General features: G+C 46.9%; 1 protein-coding gene across 3 annotated transcripts; it reads right to left on the reverse strand.

Annotated features, from left to right (window-relative positions):
* Positions 1 to 1,701: 1,701 nt before the first annotated feature.
* Positions 1,702 to 14,931, reverse strand: ZNF154 (zinc finger protein 154). 3 transcript variants are annotated; one of them, XM_032171416.2, is made up of 5 exons: positions 14,589 to 14,931; positions 10,538 to 10,664; positions 6,937 to 8,486; positions 6,679 to 6,836; positions 1,702 to 3,529 (listed from the first exon to the last, which is right to left on the reverse strand). In XM_032171416.2, exons 1-3 carry the CDS (start codon positions 14,619 to 14,621, stop codon positions 7,333 to 7,335), a joined length of 1,314 nt encoding a protein of 437 aa, XP_032027307.1. In that variant the 5' UTR covers positions 14,622 to 14,931; the 3' UTR covers positions 1,702 to 3,529; positions 6,679 to 6,836; positions 6,937 to 7,332. The 3 variants fall into 3 exon arrangements, with proteins under 3 accessions (XP_032027307.1, XP_032027306.1, XP_058282072.1); XM_032171415.2 differs by lacking the exon at positions 14,589 to 14,931 and having other exon boundaries at positions 3,028 to 3,529; positions 10,538 to 12,818; XM_058426089.1 differs by lacking the exon at positions 14,589 to 14,931 and having other exon boundaries at positions 3,028 to 3,529; positions 6,679 to 8,486; positions 10,538 to 12,818.

A 14,931-nucleotide genomic window follows, 5' to 3' on the forward strand; every position in this document is an offset into this window, starting at 1 on the left:
GAATGGACTAAAAGGCACGAAGAACAGCGAAAGTGAGACTTTCAATAACAGTCTTGCAAGATCAGGGGTCTGGTGTAGGCAGGCACATCCAGGGTAGTCACAACAGGTTATTTATCTCCTCACTCGCAAGTCCCTCCTCCCAGTTACTCATTGGTCCACTACTATGAGGTTACAGTCTTCCCAGATGTCATCTAAGTTTCATTATCCCCCTTATAAGGTTAAACCCCAGTCCCCTTCCCTGCTTAAGTTTTGATTTCCAATAATGAAATGTTCTTCCCTTTTATGACCTGACCCCTTCTCTACATTCTGTGTACCTATTGTGACCTTCTAGATGCATGAGCCATGCGGTTTGTTACATTTGCAGGCTGGCTGCCAGTACTTAGATTTATCATGCCTTGAAAATGGGCTATTTAAAATATCTTCCCACACTTGGCAGCTGTGGTCGTGTATGGATGTTGCTTGCCCTCTCTGAACTGCAGATACATTGAGAGACAGGAATGGTCATTCCTCTCTACTCTTTTTGGGGGCAAGGAGGAATAAGTAATGAGGTAATCCTTAGGAAGCAGGTCAATATTAGCTCCACATGAAAACAGTAGTCTTGGCCAGGCGCGGTGACTCACGCCTGTAATCCCAGCACTTTGGGAGGCCGAGGTGGGCGGATCACCTGAGGTTGAGGGTTCAAGACCAGCCTGACCAACATGGTGAAACCCTATCTCTACTAAAACTACAAAAATTAGCTGGGCGTGGTGGTGCGCGCCTGTGATCTCAGCTACTCTGGAGGCTGAGGCAGGAGAATCGCTTAAACCCGGGAGGCGGAGGTTGCAGTGAGCCGAAATTGCGCCATTGCACTCCAGCCTGGGTGACAGAGGGAGACTCCATCTCAAAAAAAAAGAAAGAAAGAAAGAAAAGAAAGTAGTAGTCTTGATTGTCAGCATCCAGGGAAGTGTGCAAACCGTTCTCGTCTCAGCCTCCTGAGCAGTTGGCACTACAGGCGCACAACACCATGCCTGGCTAATTTTTGTATTTTTAGTTGAGACAGGGTTTCGCCATGTTGGCCAGGCTGGTCTCAAACTTCAGGCCTCAAGTGATCTACCCTCCTTGGCCTCCCGAAGTGCTGAGATTACAGGTGTGAGCCACTGTGCCCAGCCAGAATTCCTTTTTTTTTTTTTGGAGACGGAGTTTCTTGTTGCCCAGGCTGGAGTGCAGTGGCACTATCTCAGCTCACTGCAACCTCCAACTCCCAGGTTCAAGCGATTCTCCTGCCTCAGCCTCCCGAGTAGCTGGGATCACAGGCATGTGTCACCACACCCGACTAATTTTGTATTTTTCGTAGAGATGGGGTTTCTCCATGTTGTTCAGGCTGGTCTCAAAACTCCTGACCTCAGGTGATCCGCTCGCCTCGGCCTCCCAAAGTGCTGGGATTACAGGCGTTAGCCACCGAGCCCAGCCTCTTTTTCCCTTCGTTTTATTCTAATCAACCACTGAGGTTCAAAGAGGGGCAGACACAGACCATCACACAGGAAGGGAGGGAAGGGGAGGGGAAAGAGAGCAGGCAGGGCCAAGGTCTCTAGTCACTAACCCAGCCCCGCCCCAGCCCACTCAGCCCCTGTCCCTGGTGTGAGCCACCGCGCCGCCCAGCTGGAATTCTTCAGAGTAGAAAAAAGGGAAGGCTTTAGATGTGCCTAATTGGAGTCTGTGGGCCTGAGGAAGCTGAAGGCAGGCTAACTACAAGTAGGGCCTACTCTGTGATTGGTTAGGGACACATACTTGATTTCATCCATTTGTTCTTAAATTGGAAAGGGAGACAAACATTAGAGAAGCTGTTGTCAGTCAAGTCCTTGACGGGTTGTTTGGGACTTTCTGAAGGTCACTTCCTTGGGAAGGAGTCCTTCAGGAATTCACAGTGAGGTCTTTGGACTCTGCAGCCAGTGCTTCTTCCAGAAATTCCATCCAAGTAGAAGCTGTGGGGCCAGGGGGTTCTAAGAAGCCCCATTTCTCTTTCTCTTGTACCTTAAGACCTGCCTGGATCAGGTAAATGATAAGGCATCAACTCACTAGGTGCTGGGGATAGTGCTCAGCCCTGCTTACCACGTGCCTACCACACCTTTTGCCAGGATCCCAGAGAGTACTGTGAGCACGCCTATTCCACAAACATAAAACTGAGGTACCAAGAGGCTGCAAAACCAGCAGAGTCCTGATGTTGGGCAGTGGCAGAGGAGGGATTAAACCCAGGCAGCAGAGGGAGCAGAGGGCCTGGGGCAGCCAGGCACTGGAAGTGCTGCAAGCACCAAGACCCAGGGTGGTAGCCTGCGGGGGGAGGCCAGAGCATGAAGGCAGAGGGAGGTTTTGGGTGCAGCCTCCAAGTAGGGAATAGACAGTTTCAGTGTTGAGGCAGAGTGGCAAAGACAAGAGACCCACAGCCCCCAGGAAACCCTTCAGCTATAAATACCACAGTCCCTCAGCACCTTTCACTCCCCTTCCCAAGGGTACTATCATCACCCTCTCCTCACCTTGGAAAGAAATCAGGGCTCCAACTAGAGCTGCCTTGCTGGAAGTTCGCACTGTCCTTGCCTGATGTATCATCCAGCAGCCCCAAGGCAGCTTCCCTCATTATCCTCTGTCATAAAGATATGATAAGTTTGTTTTTTCTCTAGGTAAAGCCAGTAAGGTAATAGAGCATCACCTGTTAGGATGAACTATGTGTGACAAATGGTGCTGTCAAATTCGTATTTGAGGACTTCTTGTTGTTTATCTTGAAAACATGTATGTAATGGACTACATCTGCTAGGCCATATGAAGGAGTGAGGCTTTTTTCTTACCTTGCAATTTCTTAGTGGATTGTCTGTGATGTGCATCACATTCTGGTTTAATGCTTAACAAAAGTGTTTTCTGTCTCTACCTTCGTGGAGAGGATTTCTGGGTTGGGAAAGGTTTCGTATTTATTTCACTGTTGCCCTCACACACCTGTCTGCTGGAACAAAATCTCAATCACCGATTTCATCAACATCTAGTGTACAAGTTAAACAGTTTCAGAGGTTCAATAAGCCAAATCTAGAATACAGCAAATTCTAATAAAAAAATGACTCAGCAACTTCAAGAAATAAGAAAACAAAGGTAAATGGAACCTGTAGGTTACAGACTTATGAGATACAACTACTGAAAGCTATTATATATACATTTGGATCCTGAATACAAATGATCTTCCTTAAGAAACGCATTGTTTTAGACAACTGAGAAAACAGAAGCGATAAAATATTTACATTTTAAAATATATTTGTGTGATTTTTTGGGGGGGTTATAAAAGAGCCTTTACATTTTAAAATTGCCTTCTGAAGAGGCTATGCATTAAATGATATGACGTCTGGGATTATAAGTAAAATAACCCACTAGTACACATGAGGACCTATGAAACATAAATGACTATGAAATGATAAATGGTGAAGGAAAAAAAAATAGTGAAGGAAGACTGGAGAAAGGTTCATCTGGTTTCATAACAGTCTTTTCCATCTTTTTTTGTAATTGAACACAGCTGTAACAGGAGACAAAATATGTCATTGTACCAGTAATTTCTACACAATGAAAATTAATTTTATATGTTGAGAATGAACCAAAAAGACAGATGGAAACTTGGTTCCAGGGTATAAGCATGTATGAAAATATCAAAATATGCATTTTAAATATAAGCACTTTAAGTTCCATTATACCTCAAACTACTTTAAAAAACTACTCAAAATATCCATAACAAATGAATGAATGAATAAACGAATACTGGTATATCCACAGAACATCATACTTCTCAGCAATATAAAAAAAAGAAACTACTCATAGAGGTATAATGATGAATCTCAAAATAAATACATGAATATACCCAGGGATTAAAAAAGAGTAAATACGTTATAGTTTCAATCATATAAAATTCTAGCAAATGAAAACTAACATATTATAATGGAAAGTAAATCAATAGTTGCCTATAGGCAGATAATTATTAAAGGACAATGAGGTAACTTGTGGAATGACAGGTTCATTGTTATGATTGTGAAGAAACAACTTCTTCCTAATCATTTCACTACATTTTATTTTCTACATTCTTGAGGTTATTCGTGGCCACTGTATCAGTATGGTAGAAATAGAATATATTAGGATGCTATCAGCAACTCTTCCCAATTCTACATTCAGTAACACGTTGGCAGTTTCAAAATTGGCATGGTGGGAGCAATTACAGGTTAATATGAATATCAAAGCTGATCAAATTATATAGTTTAAATATGTACCATTTATTCTTACGAAAGTTATTAGGTTAGTGCAAAAGTAATTGCTGGTTTTGCCTGTTGGACTTTGCCATTTTATATTGGAAAACATTCTTAAATAAATGTGGTTATACATCATTTTAATAGGCATTTCTCGCTTTATGTTTTTTTTTGCTGACTTACTACTTGCTGTTTATGTTTATTTTAGACTATGGAAATGTTAGACAAAACTCAAATTTCAGCGATTTTTTTGAGACAGAGTCTTGCTCTGTTGCCCAGGCTGGAATGCAGTGACATGATCTTGGCTCACTGCAACCTCCACCTCCCGGGGTTCAAACAATTCTCGTGCCTCAGGCTCCTCAGTAGCTGGGATTACAGGTGCATGCCACTATGCCCAGCTAATTTTTGTATTTTTGGTAGAGACAGGGTTTCACCATGTTAGCCAGGCTGGTCTCAAACTCCTGACCTCGTGATCCACCCACCTCAGCCTCCCAAAGTGCTGGGATTACAGGTGTGAGCCACCGCGTCCGGCCTCTTTTTTTTTTTTTTGAGATGGAGTCTTGCTCTGTCGTCCAGGCTGGAGTGCAGTGGTGTGATCTTGGCTCACTGTGACTTCTGCCTCCCGGGTTCAAGTGATTCTCCTGCCTCAGCCTCTCAAGTAGCTGGGACTACAGGCACATGCCACCACGCCCGGCTAATTTTTGTATTTTTAGTAGAGACGAGGTTTCAATACGTTGGCCAGGCTGGTCTCTAACTCCTGACCTTGTGATCCACCTACCGCAGCCTCTCGAAGTGCTGGGATTACAGGCGTGAGCCACCGCGCCCGGCTGAGATTTTCTTACTTGAGCTCACAGTGGGTTGTAAAGCAGCAGAGACAACTCATAATACAAACACATTTGGCCCAGGAACTGCTAACGAATGTACCCGTGCAGTGGTGGTTCAAGAAGTTTTGGAAAGGAGACAAGAGCCTTGAGGAGAAGGAGTGTAGTGGCCAGCCACTGGAAGTTGACAGTGACCAATTGAGAGCAATTTTAGAAGCTGATCCTCTTACAACTACATGAGAAGTTGCCTAAGAACTCAACGTCAACCATTCCATGGTTGTTCAGCATTTGAAGGAAATTGGAACGGTGAAAAAGCTCGGCTGGGCACAGTGGCTCATGCCTGTAAATCCCAGCACTTTGGGAGGCCAAGGTCGGTGGATCAAACGAAGTCAGGAGTTCGAGACCAGCCTGGCCAACATGGTGAAACCCCATGTCTACTAAAAATGCAAAAATCAGCCGGGTGTGGTGGCAGGTGCCTGTAATCCCAGCTACTTGGGAGGCTGAGGCAGGAGAATCGCTTGAACCTGGGAAGTGGAGGTTGCAATGAGCTGAGATAGTGCCATTGCCCTCCAGCCTGGGCGACAGAGCAAGACTCTGACTCAAAAAAAAATAAAAATAAAAATAAATCATGGTTCAAAACCACAGTTACTTTTGCACCAACCTAACAAAATATGGTTCAAAATAAAAGTCTGAATTTCCTATTGTTTTTGGAAAATCAGGTTGGACAACCCTATGTTGATTCCACCATCTCTCTCCTCATGTCCTGGGAGAGGATTTTGCCTCAGTGATCGCAAATACAAGTGGACAGTGAAGGCCATTTCCACCTGACTCAACAGAAATGTTGGCTGGATCACAAAGCCTATATCAATGGCCTAGACCTCCCTTCTCTGTCCTTGTTTTCGTGCCTGCATAGCAATGACCTTGAAGTGAACATCCCAGAGGCTACAGAGTTCCATAAAATTTCTGACAATGACCTCAGCTACACAAGATACACAATTCTGTAGGTCCTGAGAATTTCTGTACCTGCTCATCCTTAAGAGCCATAATAACGAACATCATGGAAACCTCTGAAAAAGGGGCACATTCTATTTATTGCAGTGTTATTGCAGTTTTCTACTCTCTATCAATCCAGTACTTCTATAACAATTATAATTCCTACTATAATCTTACCACCTGTGGTGCTACCCTATGGAATTCAGGATATCAAGGCATACAGGACCTGGGGAACAGATTTCCCCCACTGGCACTGAACACGATGCAGCATTCCTTGTGAACAAGAGAACAATTTCGTGTTGCTTTCAGAAGGACCAAAGGATGTCAAGTAACTGCTGCCTCCTCAGGCTGACCTCTGTGGCATCCAGGATATAAATTAGGACAATACCCTGTAGTTTTTTCTCAGAGGCCTTGAATAGCAATGAAAACTAGGCTCAAACTAGAGAGACAGCTATATTCTGCCATCCTACTGTCCCTGTCCCTGTTGAGCTACACAATGTTTGGGATCTCCAAAAAAAGTTATTCACCCCTTCATGTTAGCAGAACCCAACTGTTTTCAAACCAACCCATACATATAGAACCCCCAAGATTAATAAGGCCTTTATTATTGTACAAACCAAGGCAATAAGAGGCAGGTGGTTCCCACAGTTGGTGATTTGAAGGCTGGCAAACTCTATCAAGAGTCATGTGAGACCAACAATATCCTGAAATATGTAGTCCCTCTTTTCAGGTCACCAGCAGAGTCCTCTGGGCCAAACTGGGTCAGGTCCATGGCCTAACTCATCAGAAAGGAAAAAAAAAGAAAAGAAAGGAATAAATGCTTAGGCTATTTACAAATTCCTCCCATGAACAGGAGAACACCAAGGTTCACTTACCTGAATACACTGGGATGGGTGAGTGGTGCATACTAGTGGTCACCTGCCAGATAGTAGAGGTAAAATGGCTTCCACAATAGTATCAGCAGAGACATAAATCTGACATGGGCCCTGGGCAGGGCAAAAGGTGCAATGCAGTTCGACGTACCTGGAATTTATGGAGATGTTCAGATATAGGATGTTCAATTCAGGCTGATGCCACCCTCATAAGGGATCTCCTTCAGAGCTGTTATATCAACTGGACATCCTTACATATCAAAAGTGTCTTTCCCTTGTGAACTGTGTGGCACTCAATGAGATATGGCCTTCAGCTGAAGCTTTCTGACATTCGCTGTGTTCTGAAGGACTTTCTCCAGGGTGCTAACAGATTTTCCACATTTGCCACTCACAAGGCTTTTATCGACTATGAATTCTCTGATGTTTAATAAGGCTGGAGTTATGGCTAAAGGATTTCCCACATTCTGTGCACTCATAAGGCTTCTCCCCAGTGTGAACCCTCCTGTGCTTAATGAGGCCGGAATTTTGAGTAAAGGATTTCCCACATTCACTGCACTCATAGGGTCTTGATCCGGTGTGAACTCTCTGGTGTTTTCGGAGACTGGAGCTGTAGGGAAAGAACTTCCCACATTCACTGCACTCATATGGCCTTTCCCCAGTGTGAACTCCCCGATGTTGAAGGAGTGCAGACCTTTGGCTAAAGGATTTCCCACATTCGCTGCATTTATAAGGCCTCTCTCCAGTGTGAACCCTATGGTGTTCAATGAGGCTAGAGTTTTGGCTAAATGACTTCCCACATTCGCTGCACTCATAAGGCCTGGATCCACTATGAACTTTCTGGTGCTTTATGAGGCTGGAATGATATGTAAAAAACTTCCCACATTCACTGCACTCATAAGGCCTCTCCCCAGTATGAACTCCCCGATGTTGAAGGAGTGCAGACCTTTGGCTAAAGGATTTCCCACATTCACTGCACTCATATGGCCTTTCCCCAGTGTGAACTCTCCGATGTTTAATGAGGTTAGACTTGTTGCTAAATAATTTTCCACATTCATCACATTCATGAGGTCGTACTGCAGTGTGAACTCTCCGGTGCTGAATGAGACTAGAGCTTTGCCTAAAGGACTTCCCACACTCTCGACATTCATAAGGCTTTTCTCCAGTGTGAACTCTCCAATGGTCATTGAGGCTGTAGCTTTTGCTAAAGGATTTCCCACATTCACTGCATATGTAACATCTTTCTGTAGTGAGGGTTCTCTGCTGCTGAGCAAGTGTGTGTTTACGGCTGAATGCTTTTGTGTGTTCTCCACAGTTGTAATGAGTTTTTCCTCTGTGACTGATGGCCCCACCATCGTTTCTGCTATTTGATTGCTCCCCAGTGTGAACGGCCTGTTGATGGAGAAATCCCAACTTGGCCAGGAAGTCCTTCCCAACTTCTTTGCAGGTGGAAGGCTCCTCTGACACGTGGAATGTGCAGGTCTTCACAAACAAGGCTCTGCCCACATTGCTTATGAAACGTTTTTCTCCAAGGTGCTGCTTCTGGTGATGAACATCTGCAATGAAATACAATTATTTCCCACATGCCCCACCCCTATATAATTTCTGCCTATGATGTGTCCCCTAGGGCCCAGCCAAGAGCAAAATGTCTCTCAAGACCAGGCTACATGTCTCACAGGGTTGGGCCTTCTAGGGAGAAAGATCTGCCTTAGAAGTCCTGAGTTGGGTCACTCCTTCTAAAGAAATGCTCTGCTCAGAAGGTGCCTCCTCATCCACCACTCTATGCCAAAAACCTAAAAGCAAGAAATGCTAGTGAAGTGCACATTAACTATGGTGGGAGGGGGCAGCCCCTAAACAAGTGTGTGTATGACAAACCCAGGAACAAGTCCATGGGATTGTTTGCATGACAGTAGAGTTGGGTTCAGGTTGCAGATGAGGCTGTTAGCAATTCTAGGATATAAAGATTACAAGAATGGGCCGGGTGCAGTGGCTCACACCTATAATCCCAGCACTTTGGGAGGCCAAGGTGGGTGAATCACAAAGTTAGGAGTTTGAGACCAGCCTGGCCAATTTGGTGAAACCCCGTCTCTACTAAAAATACAAAAATTAGCCGGGCACGGTGGTGGGTGCCTGTAGTCCCAGCTACTCGGGAGGCTGAGGCAGGAGAATTGCTTGAACCCGGGAGGCGGAGGCTGCAGCAAGCCAAGATTGCACCACTGCACTCCAGCCTGGGTGACAGAAGGAGACTCCGTCTCAAAAAAAAAAAATCACAGGAATGTGGGAGAGCTCAAGAGGTAAAGGCCACAACCATGAGGTATCACAAAGAGAGAGGCAGGGTCTAATACTAAATCCTCTGCAAACAACTTTAGCAGAAGCTTATCTGCTGGTGACACATGAGTGCTATGTAGAATAGTATATGCAAGCCCAAGGAAATACGACTGCAATGCAGCAGCTGGCCTTCAAGGACTGTTTAAGAGTATGTGCAAGGACAGGCACGGTGGCTCACACCTGTAATCCCAGCACTTTGGGAGGCCAAGGCGGGTGGATCACGAGGTCAGGAGTTCAAGATCAGCCTGGCCAAGATGGTGAAACCCCATCGCTAAAGAAATACAAAAATTAGCCAGGTGCAGTGGCAGGCGCCTGTAATCCCAGCTACTCAGGAGGCTGAGGCAGGAGAATCGCTTGAACCTGGGAGGCAGAGGTTGCAGTAAGCCAAGATCACGCCACTGTACTTCAGCCTGGGTGACAGAGTGAGACTCCGTCTCAAAAAAAAAGAGTATGTTAATACCTCATGACACACTATGTAGACCCTAACATTAGAAAGAACTGCAGATGTAGCAGTGAGAAAAACAGATAAGATATGGAGTCCAGAGATGTGAGGATTAGCCCCAGGCTGGATGTTAAGAGCAGAAATGACAAGTAGTAGAGCCAACATGTCAGCAAAATGTCAAGAATGGTGAAGGGAAACCGGAAGTGAGCTGCGACCACTGGCATTGGCACCAAAATGCTCGCCAAACAAAATAGGTTGCTGCTCTGATACAGCATCTGGAAAATGTAAGTACTAAGGGAAGAAAGAACAGAAGAGCAGCCTGCACTGTCCCACAAAAAACTCAGCACATGACAACCCACAGGAAACACACACACACAAATACTACAAAGAAAATTTCAGAGGAATACTTTGTAAGAAGAGTCCGTGGTCTACATAAGTAGTCACCATGTCAGTGACAATAACCCCTGGCATGGGCAGGCATAATGAAATGCCAGCTACGGGATAGAAGTAGTAACTGGGGCACACAGGATCCTCAAATCTGGAAAAAGTCACCCAGACATGGAGGGGACAACCAAGGTGGGATGCACTAGGGTGACTGCAAGACTGCAGACTCTGAATTCTTCCCTATGAGGCTGTGGGGAAACAGGTGCTGGGGCTCCTCAAGGAGAGGGAGAGGAGAAGACAGTATGCACGCCTTAGTCTTACCAATGACAGAACTATGCAGGGAACTGAAAGCAGAGCCCATAGTCTTGTCATGAGAAGGACAGACCTGCCTATAGGGAAAAGAGGAAGGGCACAGACTAGCTCAGGTCACAGGAATGGGTAAAAGAACCTTACCTAGAGAGGTTAAAAGAGCCAAGTTCTCCAGCATCACATCACGATACAGGCATCTTTGAGCCTCATCAAGGAGACCCCATTCCTCCCAGGAGAAGTGTATGGCCACATCTTCAAAGGTCACAGTGCCCTGCCACAATGGGAACAGATGAAACCACCAAGAGCCCCGATCCCAAGGACCCACAATGCATACCCCCACATCTTTACCCCATGCCCATTCTCTTCCCAAGCTCCCCAACTGAGAGGAGAAACCAACACATGGATACCTAGGCATCTAAGCTGGGGGCCTGACATGGAAGGACCCATACTATCCCATCATGAAATCCCCCTGAAATGTCCAAGGTCATCCAAGTCTCAATACCAAGGCCCTGCAGCTCTCACTTACTCCCTTTCCAGATGCACGTCATTCTTCAGAATACACATCCGTCCTAACTCCAGACACCATAGCCCCAAGCCCAGGGCTGCCACCTCACTGCCCACACCATAGGCATCTCTTACCCCCCATGTCACTGTTTTAATCTCTTCCTCTTTACCCCATTAGCAAAGGCAGGATTGCCACACTAGGGTTATGGATATGGCCAAACACACAATACCTGACACTAGAAAGACGATACAGCAGCCGGGCACGGTGGCTCATGCCTGTAATCCCAGCACTTTGGGAGGCCAAGGCGGGCGGATCACGAGGTCAGGAGTTCAAGACCAGCCTGACCAATATGGTGAAACCCCATCTCTACTAAAAATACAAAAATTAGCCGGGCGTGGTGACGCACACCTGTAATCCCAGCTACTCAGGAGGCTGAGGCAGGAGAATTGCTTGAACCCAGGAGGTGGAGGTTACAGCGAGCTGAGATTGTGAAACTGCACTCCAGTCTGGGCGACAGAGTGACACTCCGTCTCAAAAAAAAAAAAAAGATGATATAGCAGTTTTATTAATCATACATACATAGAACCTGGGAGATGAAGACAATATGTACCACACAGGGTCACATGGGGGTCTAGTCCAGAAAAAAAGTGAATAACCAAAAGCTGTGGAATGCAAGCAGTTTGAAAACAAAAGGATCAACTGCCCCCTGGTTCCCACAGTGGGCTTGTTTGGAAAACTCCATCGCCTGGTAGGGAGCTGAAATCTGCCACAAAGTGATAGGCAGAAATTGTGCCTGGTCTCCTTGATTAAAAGGGTTGTCTGTTTGGGAGAAGAGTAGGGAGGGAAACTTGTACTCAGGCCATTTGATGCCACCCTGATTTCACCAGATGTCATACTGGGCCTTAATTTTAGACTTTACACCATAACTTAGCACACAGCATCCAGAGTATGCTTGACAAATTCAAACGGACCTAATACTACCCTAGATCTCCCAGGGCATCCACTAGTGGTAGCAGCCCCAAATCCTATGAGGGCTCCCTGGCTGTCTCCATTCTTTGCCTCAGACTTACGCCACACAGAACCACATGTGCATCTCAGATACCCATGGCCCTATTCCACTTCTGTGCTGCACTTGCAATCCCCTCAGCAGTAACAACCTTCCTCTGTCCACTTAACACTCAAAGACTAGCTCCACTGATCACCTACCCCAGGCCAAGTGACTGTCACAGATGACCACATCGGCACCTGGCCTTATCCTCCAGGTTGAATAAATACCCCAGGCCCCGTCAAAGTCATCAAAGAATCCTGGTGATTCCACAGAGTGCTGAATAAGCACTAAGGAAAAAAAGGACAGCCATTTGCCTCAAATACACCTATGCCTCTGCATCCACCTTACATCCACTCTTTCCTTGAAAGCGTATGCCACCTGCCCAACTATCCTCTCCAAACAGCCTACCACCATAGCCACTAACCTCCCTTACCTCTGTTTAGAAAGCCCAAGAACATCACCCACTTATCCAACCAAAAGGCTTGGTCCTTAGCCCCCACTCTGCCCTTCCTGGCCAAATAACCTGTACCACCATGCCTAAAGATTAACCCTTGTAGTCCAGATGCGGTGGCTCACGCCTGTAATCCCAGAACTCTGGGTGGCTGAGGCGGGTGGATCACCTGAGGTCGGGAGTTCAAGACTAGCCTGACCAACATGGAGAAACCCTGTCTTTACTAAATAAATACAAAATTAGCCGGGCGTGGTGGCACATGCCTGTAATCCCAGCTACTCGGGAAGCTGAGGCAGGAGAATTGCTTGAACCTGGGAGGCGGAGGTTGTGGTGAGCTAAGCTCACGCCATTGCACTCCAGCCTGGGCAACAAGAGCGACACTCCATCTCCAAAAAAAAAAAAAAAAAGATCAACCCTATGTAATCCACAGCTCACTCACCTTAGTCCACACAATGACCACCACATTTTGGATGTCTCCATTCTGAAGCACTCCCCAGATTTCCAGACCTGGGTGTTCAGCCACCTACTTAATGTCTCTGAAACGTCTCAAACTCTTACACGACCAAATAAAGCTCCTGTTGTCTCCAGTGAATATTACTGTTAATACCAACTTCTCCATCTCAGTTGAAGAACCATGGGGTCATCCCTGAATCCTGTTTCACTCCCCCGCTGTCTACATCAGAAAATTTAGTAGCTCCCTTTAAAAATTTGCATCCAGAATGCAACACATCTCCTAATCAATGACTCTGGACTGGCTGTAGCTTCCACTCTGATCTTCTTTCCTCTTCCCTCAACCCCACAGTCTGCTCTCCAGGCTAACAGGATGGACCCTGTTAGGACTTAGGTAAGATCACCTCCCTCTTCTAACCCAAATCTCTCATTACCTCCAGAATAGGTATCCAACTTCTCAGGCAGCCACTGCAGTCCTGACTCCTTCCCCCTGCTCTTTGTTCCCAGCTAAAAGGAAACAGATCTATGGTTTCCTCAAAAATCTCAGCTTAGTTTTACTAAGCACTTGCGCCTCCTGATACCAGTGCCAGAGATAACCTTTCACAAGTTTCTACTGGCTGACAAAAATGGGAACACCTCAGTATAACCCCTGGCATGGACTTAGAGCCCTGGGCTTGGAATTTCTCCAGGGCACCAGACCCAGGATTGGGGTAACAGCACTTAAGAATACTAGGAAACCACAATCCCAAGAACATGGGGGTAGGGGCTACTGAGGGACCGAATACTCTCCACTTCCCTATGTGAGTTCCATACGCCCTTCTACAACTAGGAGAACCAGGGAAAGAGGAATGCATCCCTGGTGAGGCTAGATGGGCTCAATCCTCCCTGTAGCCCTGCCTGGCCCTGAACTCAGCCTGGCCCTGAACTCAGGCTGGCTGTTTTACTTTCAGGTCTCAGTGCTGTCACCTCTTGCCAACTGTAGGGCAATGAAAAAAAGATGCAGCCTCCCACTATCTCAATGTCCTTATCGCCCCATCGCTGCTCTTCCTGTGAACAGTCTTTGGAAAAGTTTTTAAACCCTAACATAGGGTGGGCGCGGTGGCTCACGCCTGTAATCCCAGCACTTTGGGAGGCCGAGGCAGGAGGATCACTTGAGGTCAGGAGTTCCAGACCAGTCTGGCCAAAATGGTGAAATCCCATCTCTACTAAAAATACAAAAAATTAGCTGGACGCTGTAATCCCAGCTGCAGGCTTGTAATCCCAGCTGCTGGGGAGGCTGAGGCAGGAGAATTGCTTCAACCCGGGAGTCAGAGGTTGCAGTGACCCGAGATCGCGTCACTGCACTCCAGCCTGGGCGATAAGAGCGAAACTCCGTCTCAAAGAAAAAAAAAACTAACATAAATGGCGTCCCTCCTTTGTTTAGAACTCTCCGTGGCTTCTAGCGTCCTCACAATGACGGTACAACCCTAGGAGTAACTCCGCCTCATATTCTTCTTTCCCTGCAGAAAACAGCTTTCCGATTCTCCTGGCTCAGTCGCGCCTCAACCTTTGCACGCGCCGGTTCCTCCGCCTGTCACGCTCTCCCACACCTCGTCACACGTAGTGTCAGAAACGGCCCCACCCACGAGGGCCTCAGTGTCCCCGACCCTGGGCTGCGGGGACGCGAGTAGGCGCCCCTCACTGATGGCTTTAGAACGTGAGTGGGGGAAGGTGTGTGAGGCCGGGAAGACGCAGCACTCACCTGAGCTGGCGTCCTCAGAGTGGCCGCTGCCATCAGACTCTGTGGGTAGAGCTGGGCCAGGAGCGGCGGGCGACCAAGGTAGGGACCCGGGGACAGCGGTCCCTATCCCGGGCCTGACGTGGGTCCCCCAGGGCGGCGTAGCCAAGGCTTAGACGCTTTCATGCAGCAGGGACGACGACTCCCCTCATGCCTTCGTGGCCCCAACCCGGTGCTCTGCTATCTCTGATCCGGTGAACACACCTCAGAGAAGCCAAAATGGCCGCCGCGAAGAGGACCCCCAAAAGTCCTGTCCTTTCTTTTTGTGACTCTCAAAGTCGGTCTTCTGAGCTTACTGGCTTAGTAG

Source organism: Hylobates moloch, unplaced genomic scaffold, assembly GCF_009828535.3.
Source record: "Hylobates moloch isolate HMO894 unplaced genomic scaffold, HMol_V3 SCAFFOLD_12, whole genome shotgun sequence".
Classification (NCBI taxonomy): Eukaryota; Metazoa; Chordata; class Mammalia; order Primates; family Hylobatidae; genus Hylobates; species Hylobates moloch.